Genomic DNA, 17,356 nt, shown 5'->3' with positions numbered 1-17,356 from the left:
TATAGCGCTATACTCTCGTTTTGATAATATGTGCTTCCAACTTTGACATGTGTGGTGCTGGTTCGAGAGAGGACGCAGGGGCAGAAATCAGGTCTCACATTAGTCCTACTTCAATGTTTGTGGTAAATCCTGTTTTTGTATTCAAGCTCTGGTCAGCTAGTCTTGTGTCTCCAGAGAATACAACTTTACAAACAGTGTCATGGAGCTTCACCTGTGGCTGATCTCCTTCAGGTTCATGAGGAACAACCTTTGGTTCAACATCAGCTCAGGGAATAATTTTCTCAAGTAGAGTCCGGGCAAGTGGCTGTAATAAGAGCTACTTATGTTCAAATAAATCATCCCGAGCTACTAATATTATTAGAGTTATAGTAGTGACGGCATTAGACAGGATTATGTTAGTGCCCCCTATGCAAGAATACAAGCAGCAGACACCTCAGTGAATCAGGCAGGGTTGCCAGAAGAAATGTAAACAAGCATTGGCATAGCCAATAGGTCTAGCCTTTGGGACCTTATAGGTGTTTAGTTATCCAGCACAATATCCTTGGTGTAACAACATCTAGTGTTGCATGGCTAAACACTTATAAGGTCCCAAAGGTGAGACCTATTGGCTATGCCAATGCTTGTTGTTTAAATGAGCGACTCAGGTTTTGCGGACATGCGGGAGGGGTGATGAAGAAGCCTTTAGGATGTTCTCATTGCCATGCCACAGACATCAGTAGTCCGGTGTCTTGGGTTCCATTCCCAGTCCAGCCCCCATTAAAGTTGTGGGTTCATAGGCAGCAGCTCTTACAGTCTGCACCAGTCCTAGTTGCCACGAGGGACAAGGACCCTCAGTCAGTGGACTGGAAACTGAATGAACTATCCATTTTTCTGCAATGGGCTTGTCATTTCCCCTGTTTTTTTTCACTGTGTCTGACATAGTGCTAGTTACATAAGTTTTTAATTGGGACCTCTTGCCTTTAAATGCATGACTCCCTCAAATTTGGGCTAGGAAGCCCACCTGTTCTGCAATGCTCCGGAAGGGTAGATGTGGCACCCCACAGACGCAGTGTAACAATGTGATCCATTTTTGTTTTTTGCAACGGAGGGACATTATATTCCAATTTCGGCACCTTCACTTGCATCGGCCCTGAGAACCTTTGCGATCCCTTTGATATGTAAGTGCTTTGTGCCTGTCAGTTCCGCAGTCACTAGGGCATCTCTGTGTTCTAGCATGATGGCCACTGTGCACCAGCCCTGATATACTGGCGTTTCACCATGGGTATCTTGCTCTATATGCATGTAGTACTTGAGCACACAATTGGTATAAGCTTGGAGTCAAACAACATTAAAATATGTATTTTTTTTAAATTGGTGACTACGTCCACTAAATTGCCCAATTTCTTAGAACACGTCTGCATGCACTTATGGCACAATTTTCTTAGGAAAACATGACACAGTTCTCATCAAACGTATTTCCGGTTTACAGTTCTTTTTGGCTCTGCATGTCACATGCTCATGTGTATCTCAGGGTGTTCTTTGATTAATTGGGTGCACTTTAACCAAATATGGACCGCAATGAGGTTACAACTTGCTTATATTGTTTTAATCGGAATTTAATAGGCCCACTTTGAAAGGGTCGAAATGAGTTAACATCTTCCATTGGAGGAGCCCTTTGAATACGATTTTTGGAAAACAATATTTGGGACACACCAAAGAAACAGACACGAAATTTTTCCTTGGTGTAAAAGGTCTCCAAATGACTACCTCCTATGATGGACTGTGTACACCACTAGGAAAATAGCCATATATACCCTAAAGAATTTGTGGACAGGGCTGGGTTATCTTACTGTTATACTTTGTTTCTGACTTTATGCATTTGTTTGTAATCATGTGGTAATAGGGCTATTAAATGTCTATGATTTGAGATTTTTTTTGTTATGTATATGTACTGGTGTATGTTTATTTATATGGTAACATATATATTTTTCTTAAGATCCAAGTGATGAGAGTGAAAGTTATATTGCTTGTTTATGAGTGAATAAATAAATCATACCATGTCATGAATAGACAATCATACCAGTGATTAACTTGAGTTTTTCACTGTCGAGGTTCCGTTTTGAATGTGTCCCCTCATTATCGCATCTTCTTTTGTTTTGCAGAACACTAGGCAGTGGGTGAAAATAATTAGGCATTCCACCCGTCACCTTGTTGTTTGTTGCGTTTGACGTCTTAAGTGCGAAAGGCATACCCAGATGTGGGTCCCATACTCACTGTACTATATGACTCAAGCAGCACCCTACTGATGAGGTCCAGACACACCGAAACTGGTTTGGGTTGGTTGTGTTCGCATTAATCAACCTGTTGCTGTTGCATGCATCAAGCAACAGCTTAGTAGTGAGGGCTGCCCATCGTCATGTATAAGCCATGTCAAATTGTGTACTTCCCAATCTCCAAGGATCACATTTCATTTTCTTCTAATCAGAGTAGACATTACACAGTAACCTAAATTCTATATTAGGTAGAGTTAATCTGTTTAAGGATCATCATCTGCCCAATTTTCTTTTTGGAAAAAGAATCCAGTGCTGGTTGCAGTGATACATTCTACTATTCCAAGTGTATGTCATTATATCGAGGCTGATAGCGACCTAAAAAAAGAATGCATCCACTACATCACCCACAATGACATCATCTTGTTAAGTGTATATTTACTATACTCAACTCTTCATCTACTTCCTAGCTTATCATGCAATGTAGTGGCAGCAGTATTTTTGTCATGCAATATAACACATACAATATAGTGACTGTAATCCACAAAAATCAATGTGTATAATATATTGACGGGGACTGCCGCAAATCCATCCACTGATATTAACCCCTTAATTAGTATGAGTTAAAGTTTCTGTACATATGCACATTGTACATGATAGTTTGGTGGGAATTTCTAACGACCATTGTTGACCAGTGTGGTCCATCTAAATTACTAAAGCATATTGAACTCAAACCACATTTGAATACTCAGAATTCTTCACTTAGCACAAACAACCCTCGCCTCCCATCAACACAGCCTTCCTTTGGCTGCAGTATCACAGATCCCACCCTGCAGGGTAGAAGGAACTCCTTGTAGGCATTGACACTGATAATGGTACCCTAGAAAGTTCTTGTCCACCTCTTCATGAACCTAGGAGTTGCAAACACAGATCTTGTGGAAGATAAACAGTTTTTCACAGGAGTTTCTTTTGGGGTTGGGGCTGATGATATGTCCTTTGTGGTCTTTTGTTATCTGTTGTCAAATCTCTTCTATACAGATGTATGCTATTAAAGTTTCTGATGCGCTTGTTAGTGTCACAACATGGTTAAGTGGAACATGTCTTATATTTCAACACATCTTATATAGTCTGGAGACTCCCTGTTGTTTCACCAAAGAAATTACATTAATTTAGCTTCATCAGGCTCCTTATTTTTTATTTTTTTTAAATAAATTTCCCTTGTGTATTCCCTAATACTAACGTATGATTTTCTGTAGTTATAACTGTAACTAGAAGAGGTTCCAAAAGAATAATCTAAATCAGAAGGTAAGGTTCGTACAGAAGCAGCTATATAGGGAGGCTGGTTCTCAGAAATAAAATGTACTAAATATGGTATAAAATGCAGCTGGTCCAGCCTTCGATTTGCCACTTGATTAGAATTCTAAATAATGCACCAAGCAGCACATTGGCTCACCTGAGAATGTCTATGTTGTTGCTAGAAAATGGTATCTCAAGTACAGTATGGCAAGCTTTTTAGGTTTAAAGCATTTTTATTGAGACAAAAAAACATGGGGGAAGGGGATAGGAGGTTAGGGTTACATACAGTACAATAAAAGAAAGAGGCGCAACTCAGGAGCGTTGACGAAGAGCAGTTCGTTGGTCCAGAGGAAAAGCATCGGTAAATGAAAAAGCAAAATGCAAACTGTGTATCCCCTGTGCGCATATCCAACACCCCAAATCTGAGCAGTGAAAGCCAGTAGCAACTCAACAAAGCATAACCCAACCCCCCTCCGTCCCCCCCCCCAATAGAAGAAAAAAAACAGTACCCCAACTCCCCCGTCCAATGGCCCCTTACTAGGACTATCCGCCCCAGAAAACCCGCACCCCCCCCAGGAACCCGTCCCCCATTCATTCTATTCCGCCGGGGTCACCGGTGGCGTCAGCCTAAGAAGTCTAAGGTACCTCGGGCAGGTGAGCTCCCTGAATTCGGTGGATAGCAGCGCAAGGAAGGGTTGCCACAGCTCTTCAAATTGGTCTATCTCCCCCGCCACCGTGAGCGACAGCTTCTCCATCCCCAACACATGCCAGAGCCTATGCAACCAACCCGTAATGGAGGGGACAGTGGCGGTGCGCCAGTGGATAAGGATGTTCTGGACCGCAGACCCCAGCGCGATTGCGATCTGCCTACCCCTGCGGGACTTCAATGGGTACATTAGGTCATTGGGAAGGCCCAGCAGGACATACGCCGGAAAGCGCGGCAGCTCGATCTCAAAGTGCTTATCCACCTCGTCCAAAACCTCCTTCCAATAGGCGGTCAGCACGGGGCAGTCCCAAAGAATGTGTGAGAGGGTACCCACCTGCCCGCAGCCCCGCAAGCACCCCTTGTCAGTGTGTTTATGCATTTCATACAGTCTCTCCGGGGTATAGTACCAGTATGTGGACACCTTAGTGAAGGTCTCCGTAAGGCCCGTATGATATGCAGAGTGCCGCGCCCGGTATGCAATTTTGTCTCATTCCTTGTGGCTGAGCGTCCTACCCAATTCCCTGTGCCAGCGCTCCCTTCCCGGGTTATAATAGTGAAACGGCGGGGGTTGTAGATACTTGTACAAATCAGTAATCAACTTAGCATCGGAGGTCCGGGTCACCAGCCACCGCTCATACGGTGTAATTTGACGAGCAGCGGTGTCCCGCACCTGGGGTTGGAGGGCCCAATGCCGAACCTGCATATAGCGCAATCTATCCAGCTCCGTCAGGCCGAATTCCTGCCGAAGTTGCTGAAAAGGAATCACGCCTTCCGGTCCGTAGACCTGGAAGAGCACTCTGCAGCCCGCTCTCGTCCAATGGGAAAAAGCTCCCGGCTCCATCCCCGGGGAGAAGTCCGGGTTACCCACTATGGGTGTGAATGGCGAAGGGAAGGTGGTAAGGCCCCGAACCTCGCAGACTGCATCCCACACCCTCAGGGGGACCCGCGTAACAAAAGAGGCGTAAAGGTTAGGGGGGCGATGCGCGCGGCGTAAGAATGGAACCTCCTGTAAGGTGCGGCCCGCCACCGCCTGGTCTTGAAAAAGCCAGTGTTTGTCGGACTCCCACCTGCTCCACTCCACCAGGTATCGTAGCTGCGCCGCCTGAAAGTATTTACGGAGGTCCGGGATACCAAGACCCCCCGCCTCCGGGGCAAGCGTGGAGAGGACCCTCTTCATCCGCGGCTTGCGGCCTTGCCATACAAAGCGGGAGATATCGGCCTGCGTTTGTCGAATCCAGCCCACCGGGGGCTGGAGAGGCAGGGCACGAAAAAGATACAGTATCTGGGGCAGCACCGTCATCTTAACCGCCGCGATTCGTCCCAGCCAGGACAGCAGGCCCTTGCTCCAGCGGCCAAGCTCCTCCCTGATCTTCCTACTGAGAGAAGTGTAATTGGCCGCAACCATCTCCGGCAATGTGGGCGCCAGCAGAATCCCTAGGTATGGCACCATGGATGAGGACCACTGCATGGGGAAGAGTCGCTGAAGGTCCCTCCTAGTATCCGCAGCCAGAGACACATCTAACGCCACCGACTTGCTCATATTCATTTTGAAGCCGGCCACATGTGCAAAGGCGTCCAACTCCTGGATGCAAGCAGGTAATGACCTCCTAGGGTCGTCCAGGGTCAGCAGGACATCGTCCGCATAGAGGCTAACCGTGTGGACATACTGGCCCATCTTGACCCCAATAGCATCCGGGTTGTTGCGGATCCTCTGGGCAAACGGCTCCATGTAGAGGGCAAACAGGAGCGGCGAAAGGGGGCAGCCCTGCCTCGTGCCGCGTTCGATGGCAAAGCCACTGGAGCTACACCCATTGACCCGCACCGACGCTGAGGGATGTTTATAACAGTTGAATACCATAGTGCGGAACTTATCACCGATTCCCAGTTTCCTGAGAACCAGCTCGAGATACGGCGAATGAACCCTGTCGAAGGCCTTCTCCGCATCAACTGACATCAGCATCCGCTCCCCCGGGATCCGCGAGGCCTTCTCTAGAACATGCGCCACCCGCTTGGTATTGTCAACCGTCTGTCTGCCGGGTACAAAGCCAGCCTGGTCCGCCTCCACCAGACCGGGGAGGTGCAGGGCCAGCCTGGACGCTAGAATCCCCGTATACAACTTGAGGTCGACATTTAAGAGCGAAATGGGTCTATACGAACCGCATAAGGCCCAGTCCTTCCCAGGTTTCGGGATTACCGAGACCGTCGCATTCAGGAGATCCGGTGGGATGGCTCCTGGTTCTGAGAAGGAATTAAATAGCCGAGCTAAGACAGGGGCCACAACCGGGCAAAAAGTCTTATAAAACAGGGACGTGTACCCGTCTGGGCCCGGGGCCTTACCATGCTTCAGCCGCGCTATAGCGGAAATCACCTCCTCAACATGAATATCCCGCTCTAGATGGTCTGCTTGAGCGGGATCCAGCACCGGAAGGGCCATTGACTCCAAATAGTCTCCGGCGTCCCGCGGCGAGGAGGGCTCCTCAGCGTACAGCGCCTTGTAGAAGCTGCGGAAAGATTCCGCCACCTCTGCGTCCCCGGAAACGACTACCCCGTCCGTACCCACAAGTTCCTTCACTACGCTACGCTGTTGCGCGACCCGGAGCCGGTGTGCCAGGAGCTTGCCACATTTGTCCCCCCCTGTGTAGTAGGCATGTTTCAAGCGCAAGGCGGCATACTCCGCTCTATCAAGATCCAGTGCCGACAGGAGCTTCCTTGCAGCCTTCAGTTGCCTCCACACCCTCGGAGCCCCCGTGCGGCGGTGGACCTGCTCAAGTTCCCGAACCTGAACAGTCAGCTCATCCCTTTTCCGTTGCCGCTCTTTATTTTCGGCTGAGGAGATGGAGATAAATTCCCCCCGGAGGACTGCCTTCAACGCCGCCCACTGTGTCGCTTGGGAAGTGTCGGTGTTGCTATTGTGAGTCTGATAATCCTGTATGACCTCCCCAATGCGTGTCACTACAGACTTTTTGTGTAAAAGGGTGTCTCTAAGGCGCCACACCCCCCGAGAGGGAGAGGCCGCCGGCCACTTGAAAGCGCCAGCGACCGGTGCATGGTCAGACAGGGTCAGGACCCCAATGTCCGCCGCCGTGGCGGCAGCGCGCATCGGTCCACTAACCAGGAGATAGTCCAGCGGTGAGTAGGTTCGGTGTGCGTGTGAAAAGTAAGAGTAGTCCCTATCAGTGGGGTGCATGGAGCGCCAAAGGTCGTGTAAGTCCATTTCTGCAATCCGGGCCTTCACAGCCTGGGACAGTTCTCCCGTCTGCGGAGAGCGCTGCGCCGACCTATCCATCACAGAATCAAAGACAATATTAAGGTCTCCCCCCAAGATGAGATGTCGGTCGGGAGAGGCAGTGACGTCCACCAGCACGGAGTCCAAGAAGCGTTCCTGGCGGTCATTTGGGCTATAAACGGAGCCAACCGTGAACGCTATGCCCCCCAAGCGCAAGCGATATGCAAGAAGCCTCCCCTTCTGTTCAGCATACTTATACAATACCTCCCCCTAAAGAAGCTCGCTATGAGAATGGCTACCCCCGCGGTTTTGTTCGCTGCCGAGGAGAAGAACTGGGTGGGGTACTTAGCAGAGCGCAACCTATGGCAATCCCGGGACAATAAGTGGGTCTCCTGTAAAAGGCATATGTCAGCCTGCGTCCCCTCCAGCAAAGATAAAATCGCCCTGCGCTTTACAGGATTATTCAGTCCCTTAACATTAAGGGTCACCACCTTTAGGGACGACATGCCTCCCAGGGATCAGGAACGCTGTGTAGCGGGCAAGGGACCAGCGGGTGGGACGCGCTGGGCGGCTGCGCGGGATAAGCCAAAATAGGCCAAGCGTGGGCATGGACAACATCGGACGGGACTTCCCCAACTCTAAAACAACCCTTACACCCACCCAAAACACACCCATGGCAACTAGCCAAATGCAAACTTAAACACCCCATTGTCTCAGTCAAGCCCCAAAACGGGCAAGTCCGTAGAAAATAGTAAAGTGGACGTTCAGCCACTCACCTCCATCCGCTCCCTCCCGCCCCCCCCCGCCCCAAACCTGGCATCGAAGAAGCTGAGAGCATCTCCCCCCGGAGTGAGTGTTAGGCCGTCATGGCCACGCCGTTGGAGCCGGCCGAGTCCCTGGCTGCCGCCCTCAAAGCGTCGGCCATGTCCGCCCTGATAGTAGGGGAATCAGGACGCCCAGCGCTAGCCGTCGATTGTCTCCTCGTCGACCTTCGCCGGCTCCTTCTCTCTGAACGCCTCCATGACGGTGTAGCTCCTTCCTCCTCCGCAGCCGTAAGCCCCAGGACCCCACAAATGTCCTGCAAGGAGCGTAGTTGATGCAGCACCCCATTCCATCGGAAGATCAGGCGGAAGGGATGTCCCCAGGAGTACGGCGTCTCGTGTTCGCGCAGAAAGTCAGTGGCAATCCTGAAGGACCTGCGTTTCTGCAGCGTGATGGTGTACAGGTCCTGATAAAGCGCGACAGGCCGCTCCCGGAAAGTCAGGGGCTGTTTTCTGCGGGCCTCAGACATGATGCGTTCCTTCAGCGGGAAGTCGGGCAGGAAAGCCAAAATGTCCGGTGGAGGCGCCGATGACTGGCGCTGTCGGCCAACCCTGTGTGCCCTATCAATGCGAATAGGGAAGTCTGCAGCTTCCCCCAGGATCTCCCGGAACAGGTCTTGCAGATAGCCCACCAAGTCAGCCCCTTCGTCCGTGGATGGCACACCACGCACTCGGATGTTATTTCTCCGTGACCTGTTCTCAAGGTCCTCGGAGTGGGCCTGGAGCTCAACACACTGCTCCCGGAGGCGGAGAACGTCCTGTTGTAGATGGACTATCTCGTCGTCCCGGCGCTGGGCCGCAGTCTCCACCGTCTCAACTCGCTCGCCGAGGCCCTCCACTTCCCTGCGCACTTCACGGACCTCACTGGCCACTTCCCGCTTCAGCGTCTGGAAGTCCTCTTTGAGGGAGCTAAACAGTTCTTCCATAAAGGACCTCGTGACCGGTGGCTCTCCCCCAGTCGCGTCCGCCGAGGCCCGGGAAGACCCCGGCGACGGCTGTGTTCTGTCCCGCAGTTGCTGGGCCCTGCCAAGCATATCCGGCAGGGTGCGGTCCCCCTTCCTCGAACCGCCTCTTCCAGTCATCGCAGGCGCTGCAATCGATGAGTGGGCACAGGCCCAGCCGCTTCAGGAATGTCTAGCCGCTGGCAAGCACTCGATGTGGGGAGCTCCCTGCAGAACCGAAGTGCTGCGTCACAGGCGACAAAATGGCGGGCCAGTCCGGGCACTGCCAGCCGTGGGCGCCCAGTCGAGACGGCAATTGAGAGCTATAGTGGGGGGCCCCCCGTCAGCACGTCCCACAGAGAGGTAGCCCGACAGCGGCGGAGGGCACATACACCCGCCAGCAAAGGACTCCGGAGGAGGCCAACAACACCGATCCCTCAGGGACAAAATGGCGGCAGGGTGGGGCAAGGCAGAGCGGCCAAGCCCGGCGACACCACCGGGGCCCCCTAGAGACCAAGCAATCTGAGAAGTTCCACAGCCAATACCACACTGTCACGCAGAAGGGCCAAATGATCCGACCCCGGCGTCGAGCCAGCCGTACTTCGCTCACGGGACCAGGGCCCTCACAGTGCGGGGTGTCACCGACTCAAGTCCGGGCGTCAAAGCACACGTCCAAAGTCCTCCGTGCAGCCGGTCCCCAGCCTGTAGGCCTCCTTCAACCTCCGTCGAGTGCCGGGACAGACTCCCTCCGGATCGTTAACTTTCAGCACCAGGCCCAGCCGAGGCGCCTGGACAGCACTCCGATTCGCTCCGCCTCCCAGGTTCTCCGTCGCTCCTCAATCTTCAATCGGTCTTTTGAGGTGCTTTCGCCGGGGCGATTATGGCCAAAGCGACATCAACGTGCGCGCCAGGTGCTCCGCCACACTCCTCTCACACGCTGAGCATCAGCGGGGGGAGAAAAGCGTAAGAAAAGGGCTCGAGCCTAGTCGGGCTGGAGGAGCTGCGGGAGGAAGCGTCCGCTCACCCCGCCATCTTGGCCACGCCCATGGCAAGCTTTTTAAGTTAAAAAGGGCTTACTTGCAGTATTTAGAGACAAGGTATCATATAATAGATGTGAATGCAGAAGTTAGAGAATGAAGTGAAAGATAGCAGCTAGTCCAGTAAGCATTCTTGTTAATTCTAAAGTGGTCTTTTATAGTTTAAGATATAGGCCTGCAACACAAATTCTTACTTAACAACAGAATCGGAGTGAAAGCAAATCAGGTAAGAAGTATTCAGACGTTCAAGAAAAAGGAAGGTGCACACCAAACGGAGTCAATCCGTCGTGCCAAGTTAATCCAAAAGATGATTCTTTTATTAAGTAAATCATAAAAACTGGCACACAGCCAACACGTTTCATTCCCGATTGCCAGAGGGAACTTGGTCAGGGCTCTGTATGTTACAACATCGGATTCAATATATGAGAATATTACTTATTACGATAATTCTTATATAATTTATATATTGAATCCGATGGCTGCAATTAGGAACAAAATGCGTTGGCTGTGTGCCAGTTTTTAAGATTTACTTAATAAAAGAAGCAACTTTTGGATTAACTTGGCCCAACTGATTGACTAAGTTTGGTGTGCACCTTCCTTTTTCTTGAACATTTGGTTATTTTTCTGCGTCCCTGGATGGCAGATGCTGGGAGCGATTGCACCACCCTTAAATAGACTGTGAACATGGATTTGCAATGCTTAACCTTGGCCAGCCGTTTATTCTTTCGTTACTAAGAAGAATTTAGACAACTGTGATGAATCAAGCAGCAGATAACGTTCCCAGGCTACTGGTATCCATAAGGTGCTTGAGTTGCTACCAGCCAAACCACTGGCATCCACATTTTGTCTATCGTCTGTCTCCACATGCACCCACGACAATTTGAGCAGTAACTGTTTCCTCATGTGTAATCAGAGATGCCACAAACATTACCAGTGAAGACTGTACTCCATTACTGCAGATAGTTACACGATCAAAGACTCAGCGGTTGGTGTGCCACTGTCTTGAGGAGATTGCTCCTAATCAGTTAGTGCATGATTCTCCACGTGTTGGCTAAGTGATATTGTTAGTGGAACTGGTGTAAGATACTTACTGTGTCTCCTGTTTACAGTGTACTCAGGCAGTGTTTGCCTCTGTATTGCAGACGTCTTTCCCCTCCTATCTGTCAGCACATATGATTTAGGACCTCTCTTTCAATAGCCTGCTCCTGCAAAATATGTACGCTTGGAGCAGCTCTATTCCATACAGTTTATATTAGACTGCCACTGGTAAGACTTCTGCATCTCCATTTAATTGAATGTACACAATTACGCCTCTGGCTTGGCTCCAAGAAAACGTTGCTGTCTCTATGGAGGTATTGTTCCATTCATTTTGCATGTGTTTATCAAGATAGTGATAGGATTCTCTACGCAGAATTCATATTAATTAAACTCCTTCAGCCCAATTGCTGAAGCATTCAGCAATTTGGTAAATTTGTAAGCATAGCACAATTGCATAAACCAACAGAACCTTCCTTTTACAATAATTATTAAAGTGTGTGTAAGAAGGGAAGAGCAGATTTTTTGGGATAAACAAAGCTTCAGGCAAACTCGGCATGGAAGCAGCAATTTTATTTGAGGTCCTCCTTCACGTCACAGAATGATCCAATCTAAAGTTAATACTTCCTCATCATAATGTACAAACCCTAGTGAGTTTCTAAACATGTCTTGTTCGTTTTCTGTTTTTTAGGGATCAGTTACATTTTGCGATGTTGCTGCTTATTTCTCTGAAGAGGACTGGAAGCTGCTACACGAATGGCAGAAGCAGCTGTACACAAATGTGATGAATGAAATTCACCAAGCTTTGATCTCGCTGGGTAAGTGTAAACTATATATTTTTATCAAAAGGCAGTATTTTTGTATAGATTTAAGAATTGGATACTGGGAAGGTCCTACACTAAATGGTCACCCAGAAGAAAGGATCTATGTTTATGTTAAGGCTTTTGAATGTAGGTATGTTTTATTACACTTTGGGTCTTTCAACCCTCCGGCCCAAAACATGCTCTGCTATGAGGCTGTTGTCAGTTAATGTATCCTTAAATTTGGTAAAAACATTGGGGGTAATGTTAAACATTGTACAGCATTTTTCACCAACTTTATTGTTTTAGACTATTAAAAACTGTTGAAGAAGGGTTTCTTTTTTATTTATTTATTATTTCATCATCAGAAAAACAAAGTGTAAACAATTGATTGTTTTGACATATATATCAATTACAACAGAAATCATTCAGTTAATGCTTAGTCACTTAAAGTACCAAACGAAATGTAAATGTAGTTGAGCTTATATAGCGCACAGCTACCCGCAGTGGGTGTCCCGGCGCTTGCTTAGGGAACCCGTCCTGATATTCCCCTGTGTGATAGCCCCAGCGGGTATCCACAAGGTGAAAGTCAGGCATCCCGCCACGAGGGGCCGTTGTGGAGATTAAGCAAGCTATTGCCCAGAGTCGCAGAGTGTGAACCCGTGAGTCGAGAAAGCACCGGAGCGAGAATTATCGAGTCCGTGGAATTTTTAGCCCAAGACCCGCCGAGGCGGGGAATTGAACCCTGGTCCAGGACCGATCTCAGCTTCCGGGTCTGCCGCCTCTAACCCCTGAGCCACACTTCTCCACAATGTGGAGAAGATATTTTTAACAAGCAAAGAAAAAAATAATTGCGGAGAGGGCTAAACAGTTTTTAACCCCACCGACTATGATCCTGTAAGAGTGAGCATGAGTCTATCCCTATTTTAATTAACCGTCTAATTTAATTTTCCATTTTTCAACTGGGGCCCATATCCGTTTCCCAAGCTGCTTTGCATTCACGCCTTTTTTTTCGTATAAAGCTTTCTCTAGAGTATAGATAGCTGATAATTTTGAGAGCCATTGTTGAAACGAAGGAGGATTAGAGTCTTTCCATACCGTTGCAATACAAAGCCGGCTCAGCGTCATTGCAATAAACTAAAATTCTTGATGGGGTACCTCCTGCCCCTCCTTTACCACCCCAAGAACCATAATCTCATTAGTTAATTTAATTGAGATTTCCAATTCCTCTTCAAAGAATTCCTCCATAGCTTGTTTAAAGGCATCTAGTTTAGGACAAGCTGCAAACATATGTATTGTGTCAGCCTTCGTACTCTGACATCTTGGGCAGAGGATCCCACTCGTACCCCCCCAACGGGCTATTCTATGTGGTGTATAATATAATTCGTATAAAGTCTTATAATATTGTGCCTGCAGATCTGCAATCTTTAAGCTAATGTTTCCTAACCTGAGCGATTTTTCAACCTCATTCCCTGCTAAATTTAATTTATTTCTCCATTTGTCAAATACCTTTCCTCTGTCATCCTCATTATACTAAAAAAAAAAAAAAAAAAAAAAAAGAACGTCACAAATGCCAGTACTGGACATCACTTGAACTTATTAAAGCCGACCTTTACGAAAATAAAGCATATAGGTCCGTATATTGATTCATGTCACTAGTTTATTCATTAATTTACTCACTATCTAGTGAGTAAATTAATGAATAAACTAGTGACATGCTTTATTTTCGTAAAGATCGGCTTTAATAAGTTCAAGTGATGTCCAGTACTGGCATTTGTGACGTTCTTTTTTGATTGATTAGGCTTAGCCTTGCTGGTTTTTGAGCCACGACCCTGTGTCGTTATCTTATCCTCATTATACTGGCATAATGCACCATAGAGTTGAGAGATTGAACATCCCTCCTCATCTCGAACAAATTCCATCAAGTCTACCCTAGTAAATTTGCAATTATCTGCTTGTTTTCTCTGCAGGACTGATCTTATCTGTAAATATTTAAAAAAATCTCTCCGATCCAAATTGTATAGCTGTTGCGCTCTTTCAAATGTTATTAACCCTGATTGATCTATGATGTCTCCAATTATGCTGACCCCAAGATTATCCCACCGCCTCATCACTTGATCATAGAATACATCTGGGAGAAGTTCATTCATATATAAAGGGGTATAAAAGTTCATTCTCCCTAATTTAATTTTCTTCCGGATAATTGACCAAGCTGAGATAGCCGCACCCAACACCTTGAACTTCGTTCTTTTATAGTAGTTTAGCTCCTTGAAAGTAAGAAGTCCCTTATTAGAGTCCAAAACCAGCAGTTCATATATATCCGGAATGCCAGCATTACCCCTCCAAATATCTTTCATATTCCCACGAGAAGTCCTTTACAATACTGAAGGACGGAAGCAAAATAATATGTCTTAAAGTCAGGTACTGCAAGGCCCCCCCGTTCTTTAGATAGTGCCAGCATCTTTATGGATCTTCGGGTTCTGCCCTTTGTTTATATAAAGCGATTACAAATCCCCTCTATTTCTTTAAACCACTTATTAGTAAATAATAAAGGAATCGTGCGGAATAAATATAAAATTTTGGGCAGAAACAGCATTTTTATAACATTGCAGCGACCTATAACTGTTAAATGTAAATTGTCCATCCTATCTAGGTCTACTTTTGCCTTTTTAATTACTGGGGTCAGATTTTCCCCCACAGCCTTAGATAAATCGGATGTTATATTAACGCCCAAATAGACCGCAGACTCTATAACTCTCTCATCCTGAATATTAACAAATTGATTTACAACTATTTGCGTTTTCCCTTGGTTCAATTTATACCCTGATAGAAGACCATATTTTTTAGCTTCATTCTCAATCTCTCTAATTGCTATTATTGGTGTTGATGATGTGACTGCTAAATCGTCCGCGTATCCCAATATTTTGGTCTCATAGCCGTTCAGTATAATTGGGCTGATGTTTATATTTTTTTCTATATATCTAATAAATGGATCAATATAACAGGCGAAAAGGAGAGGGGAGCAAGGGCATCCTTGCCTAGTCCCACGTTCGATTTTTATTACCTCGCTCAGTTCTTCCCCTACTTTCAGTGTGATACTTGGATTTTTATGAAGGGACTTTAGTGCTCCTATACATTGTTTCCCAAAATTGCATTTAATCATTGTTGCCCACAGGAAACCCCACGAGACCCTATCAAAAGCCTTTTCGGCGTCCAGCAATATTAAAGACATAGGGTCTCGTGAGGCAGCCGTGCCATCCAGCAGCGCAAACACCCTTCTAATATGATCAGCAGTACTCCTCCCCAGTATGAACCCGTGCTGCCAGGGTGAAACTATCTTCCCAATTATCAAGCTCAGCCTATTTGACAAGATTTTAGAATAGGCTTTACAATCACTATTCATTAAACTGATTGGTCTTGTATGACCCAGGATCCGTAGAGCTTTTATTCTTTTTTAAAAACACCACCATTGAAGCTTCTCCCCAAGACCCCGGTGGGGCAGCACCGTTTTGTATAAGAACCATAAGTCTATTAATGTCTGCTTCTAAGATCAAAAAGAACTTCTTGTAAAACTCTAGCGGTATTAAATCAGGTCCAACTGCTTTCCCTGACGGAAGATCATTAAAAGCTCTTTGTACTTCCTCTGAGGTAAAGTTATTCTCAAGGGAATCGTTGTCCTCTTTTGTTAGCTTATCTAGTGAGACAGACTCTAAATAGTGCTCAATTTCTGCTGTATCTGCTTCCCCATAATCCTGACTATATAATTTCTTATAAAACTTCTGGAACACAGAGCAAATTTCCTTTGGTGTTTTTACTATTACCCCTGCCTCCGTATTCATTTCTGTTATCTGTCCCTGAGTAGCCGCCTGCCGAGTTCTGATCGCTAGGATTCGTCCTACCTGTTCGCTGTATTCATGTTGCTCTTCCCTCCTTGCTAGATATTTGCCAGCTGATTTTGCGGCATATGCTTCCCCCACTGTTGGTTTAGCCATTGCCAATTTTTGCGTTACTTTTGTCACCTTCTCTTTCTCGCTTATATTTCTTATCAATTCTTCCTCTAGCTTTGCTACTAAGCTTATCTTTTTCTCAAGATCTTCTTTTTCCTGCTTGCTTCGTCTAAGAGAGTAGCTTAGCGTTTCCCCCCTAATACCTGCCTTCATAGCATCCCATACTATTTGGGGCGACGCTGTACCTCTATTGTTTTCCAGGAATTCTTTTAACCAAATTTCCATGTGGGTAATATAATTTGGGTCCTGTAACAGTTCTCTCTCAAAAGTCCAGCTAGTTATATTTTTCTGAAAGTATGGTATAGAGATCTCCATGGAGAGCGGATTGTGATCCGACATCAATCTGGGCATTTTTTTAACTTTCACCATCGGTATCAACGAGGGAGAGATCAAAAAATAATCTAACTGACCTAGAGTTTTATGGGGGGCAGAATAGTATGTGCTGCCTCCCCCTCCATTTGTATGTTCCCAAATATCGATCATCCCATTATCCTGCATGAGTTGTATCAGAGCTCTGTGTGTTTTTGTTCTTTTTACCAATAAACCTTGCAGGATCATCTTTCCACAGCCCATTAAGGCCATTTATATTTAAATCGCCACATAGTATGATGGGGAGAGGCCAGTTGGATAATTGAGAATTTATATGGATTAGGGTTTCTGGGTCATCATCTGTTGGTGCATAAATAGAACATAAAGTAAAATTAAAACTTTGAATTTGGCACTCCCTTAAGACCTACCGCCCGTGTCTATCTACCTGTTGTTTTTTTAATGCAGTCCTATTTCCCCGAGCTAATATTGCAACCCCCCTTGTTCTCGTTCCCTGAGTCGTGCATGTCAGTACTTTATATCCCAATTGTTCCAGTAAAGTTTTCTGAGAAATCTCTATATGTGTCTCCTGAACACAAATTAAATCAGCTTGCAGTGTTTTAAAATATTCTTTCAATTCCCTTCTTTTTCTTGCATTGTTTAGTCCACATACATTAATTGTGACTATGCGTATCATTTTGTTTTCTTTTTTTCCCCTTACTCCTTTCTCCCCCTCTATTATGAAACCTTTCCTTTTCTGATGATGATTTTTTTTCTCCCCCCCAAAGGCCCCCCCACACTCCCCTCCCCTTTCCTCCGCTTGAGGCATCCTGGGTCCAGCCGGATCCAGGTGTGGGCGCTCGTTGGTCAGTACGCCTTCTTAGTATGACACTTATTATTTGTTTCACAGAGGAAAGAAATTAGTTCTTCCT

General features: G+C 46.8%; 1 protein-coding gene across 4 annotated transcripts in view; it reads left to right on the top strand.

The window, feature by feature from the left end:
• Positions 1-17,356, top strand: part of LOC147727721 (uncharacterized) — a 181,451-nt gene that overhangs the window by 22,434 nt on the left and 141,661 nt on the right. For all 4 annotated transcript variants that reach the window (XM_086961719.1, XM_086961718.1, XM_086961717.1 and 1 more), the window contains exon 2: positions 12,003-12,129. In XM_086961719.1, the coding sequence (XP_086817845.1) occupies positions 12,003-12,129 (127 nt within the window). The remainder of the gene's footprint in view (positions 1-12,002; positions 12,130-17,356) is intronic.

This window comes from Lissotriton vulgaris, chromosome 3_1 (assembly GCF_964263255.1).
Source record: "Lissotriton vulgaris chromosome 3_1, aLisVul1.2, whole genome shotgun sequence".
Lineage (NCBI taxonomy): Eukaryota > Metazoa > Chordata > Amphibia > Caudata > Salamandridae > Lissotriton > Lissotriton vulgaris.
Note: the sequence above shows the minus strand (reverse complement) of the source record. Positions and strands in the feature narration are given on the sequence as shown.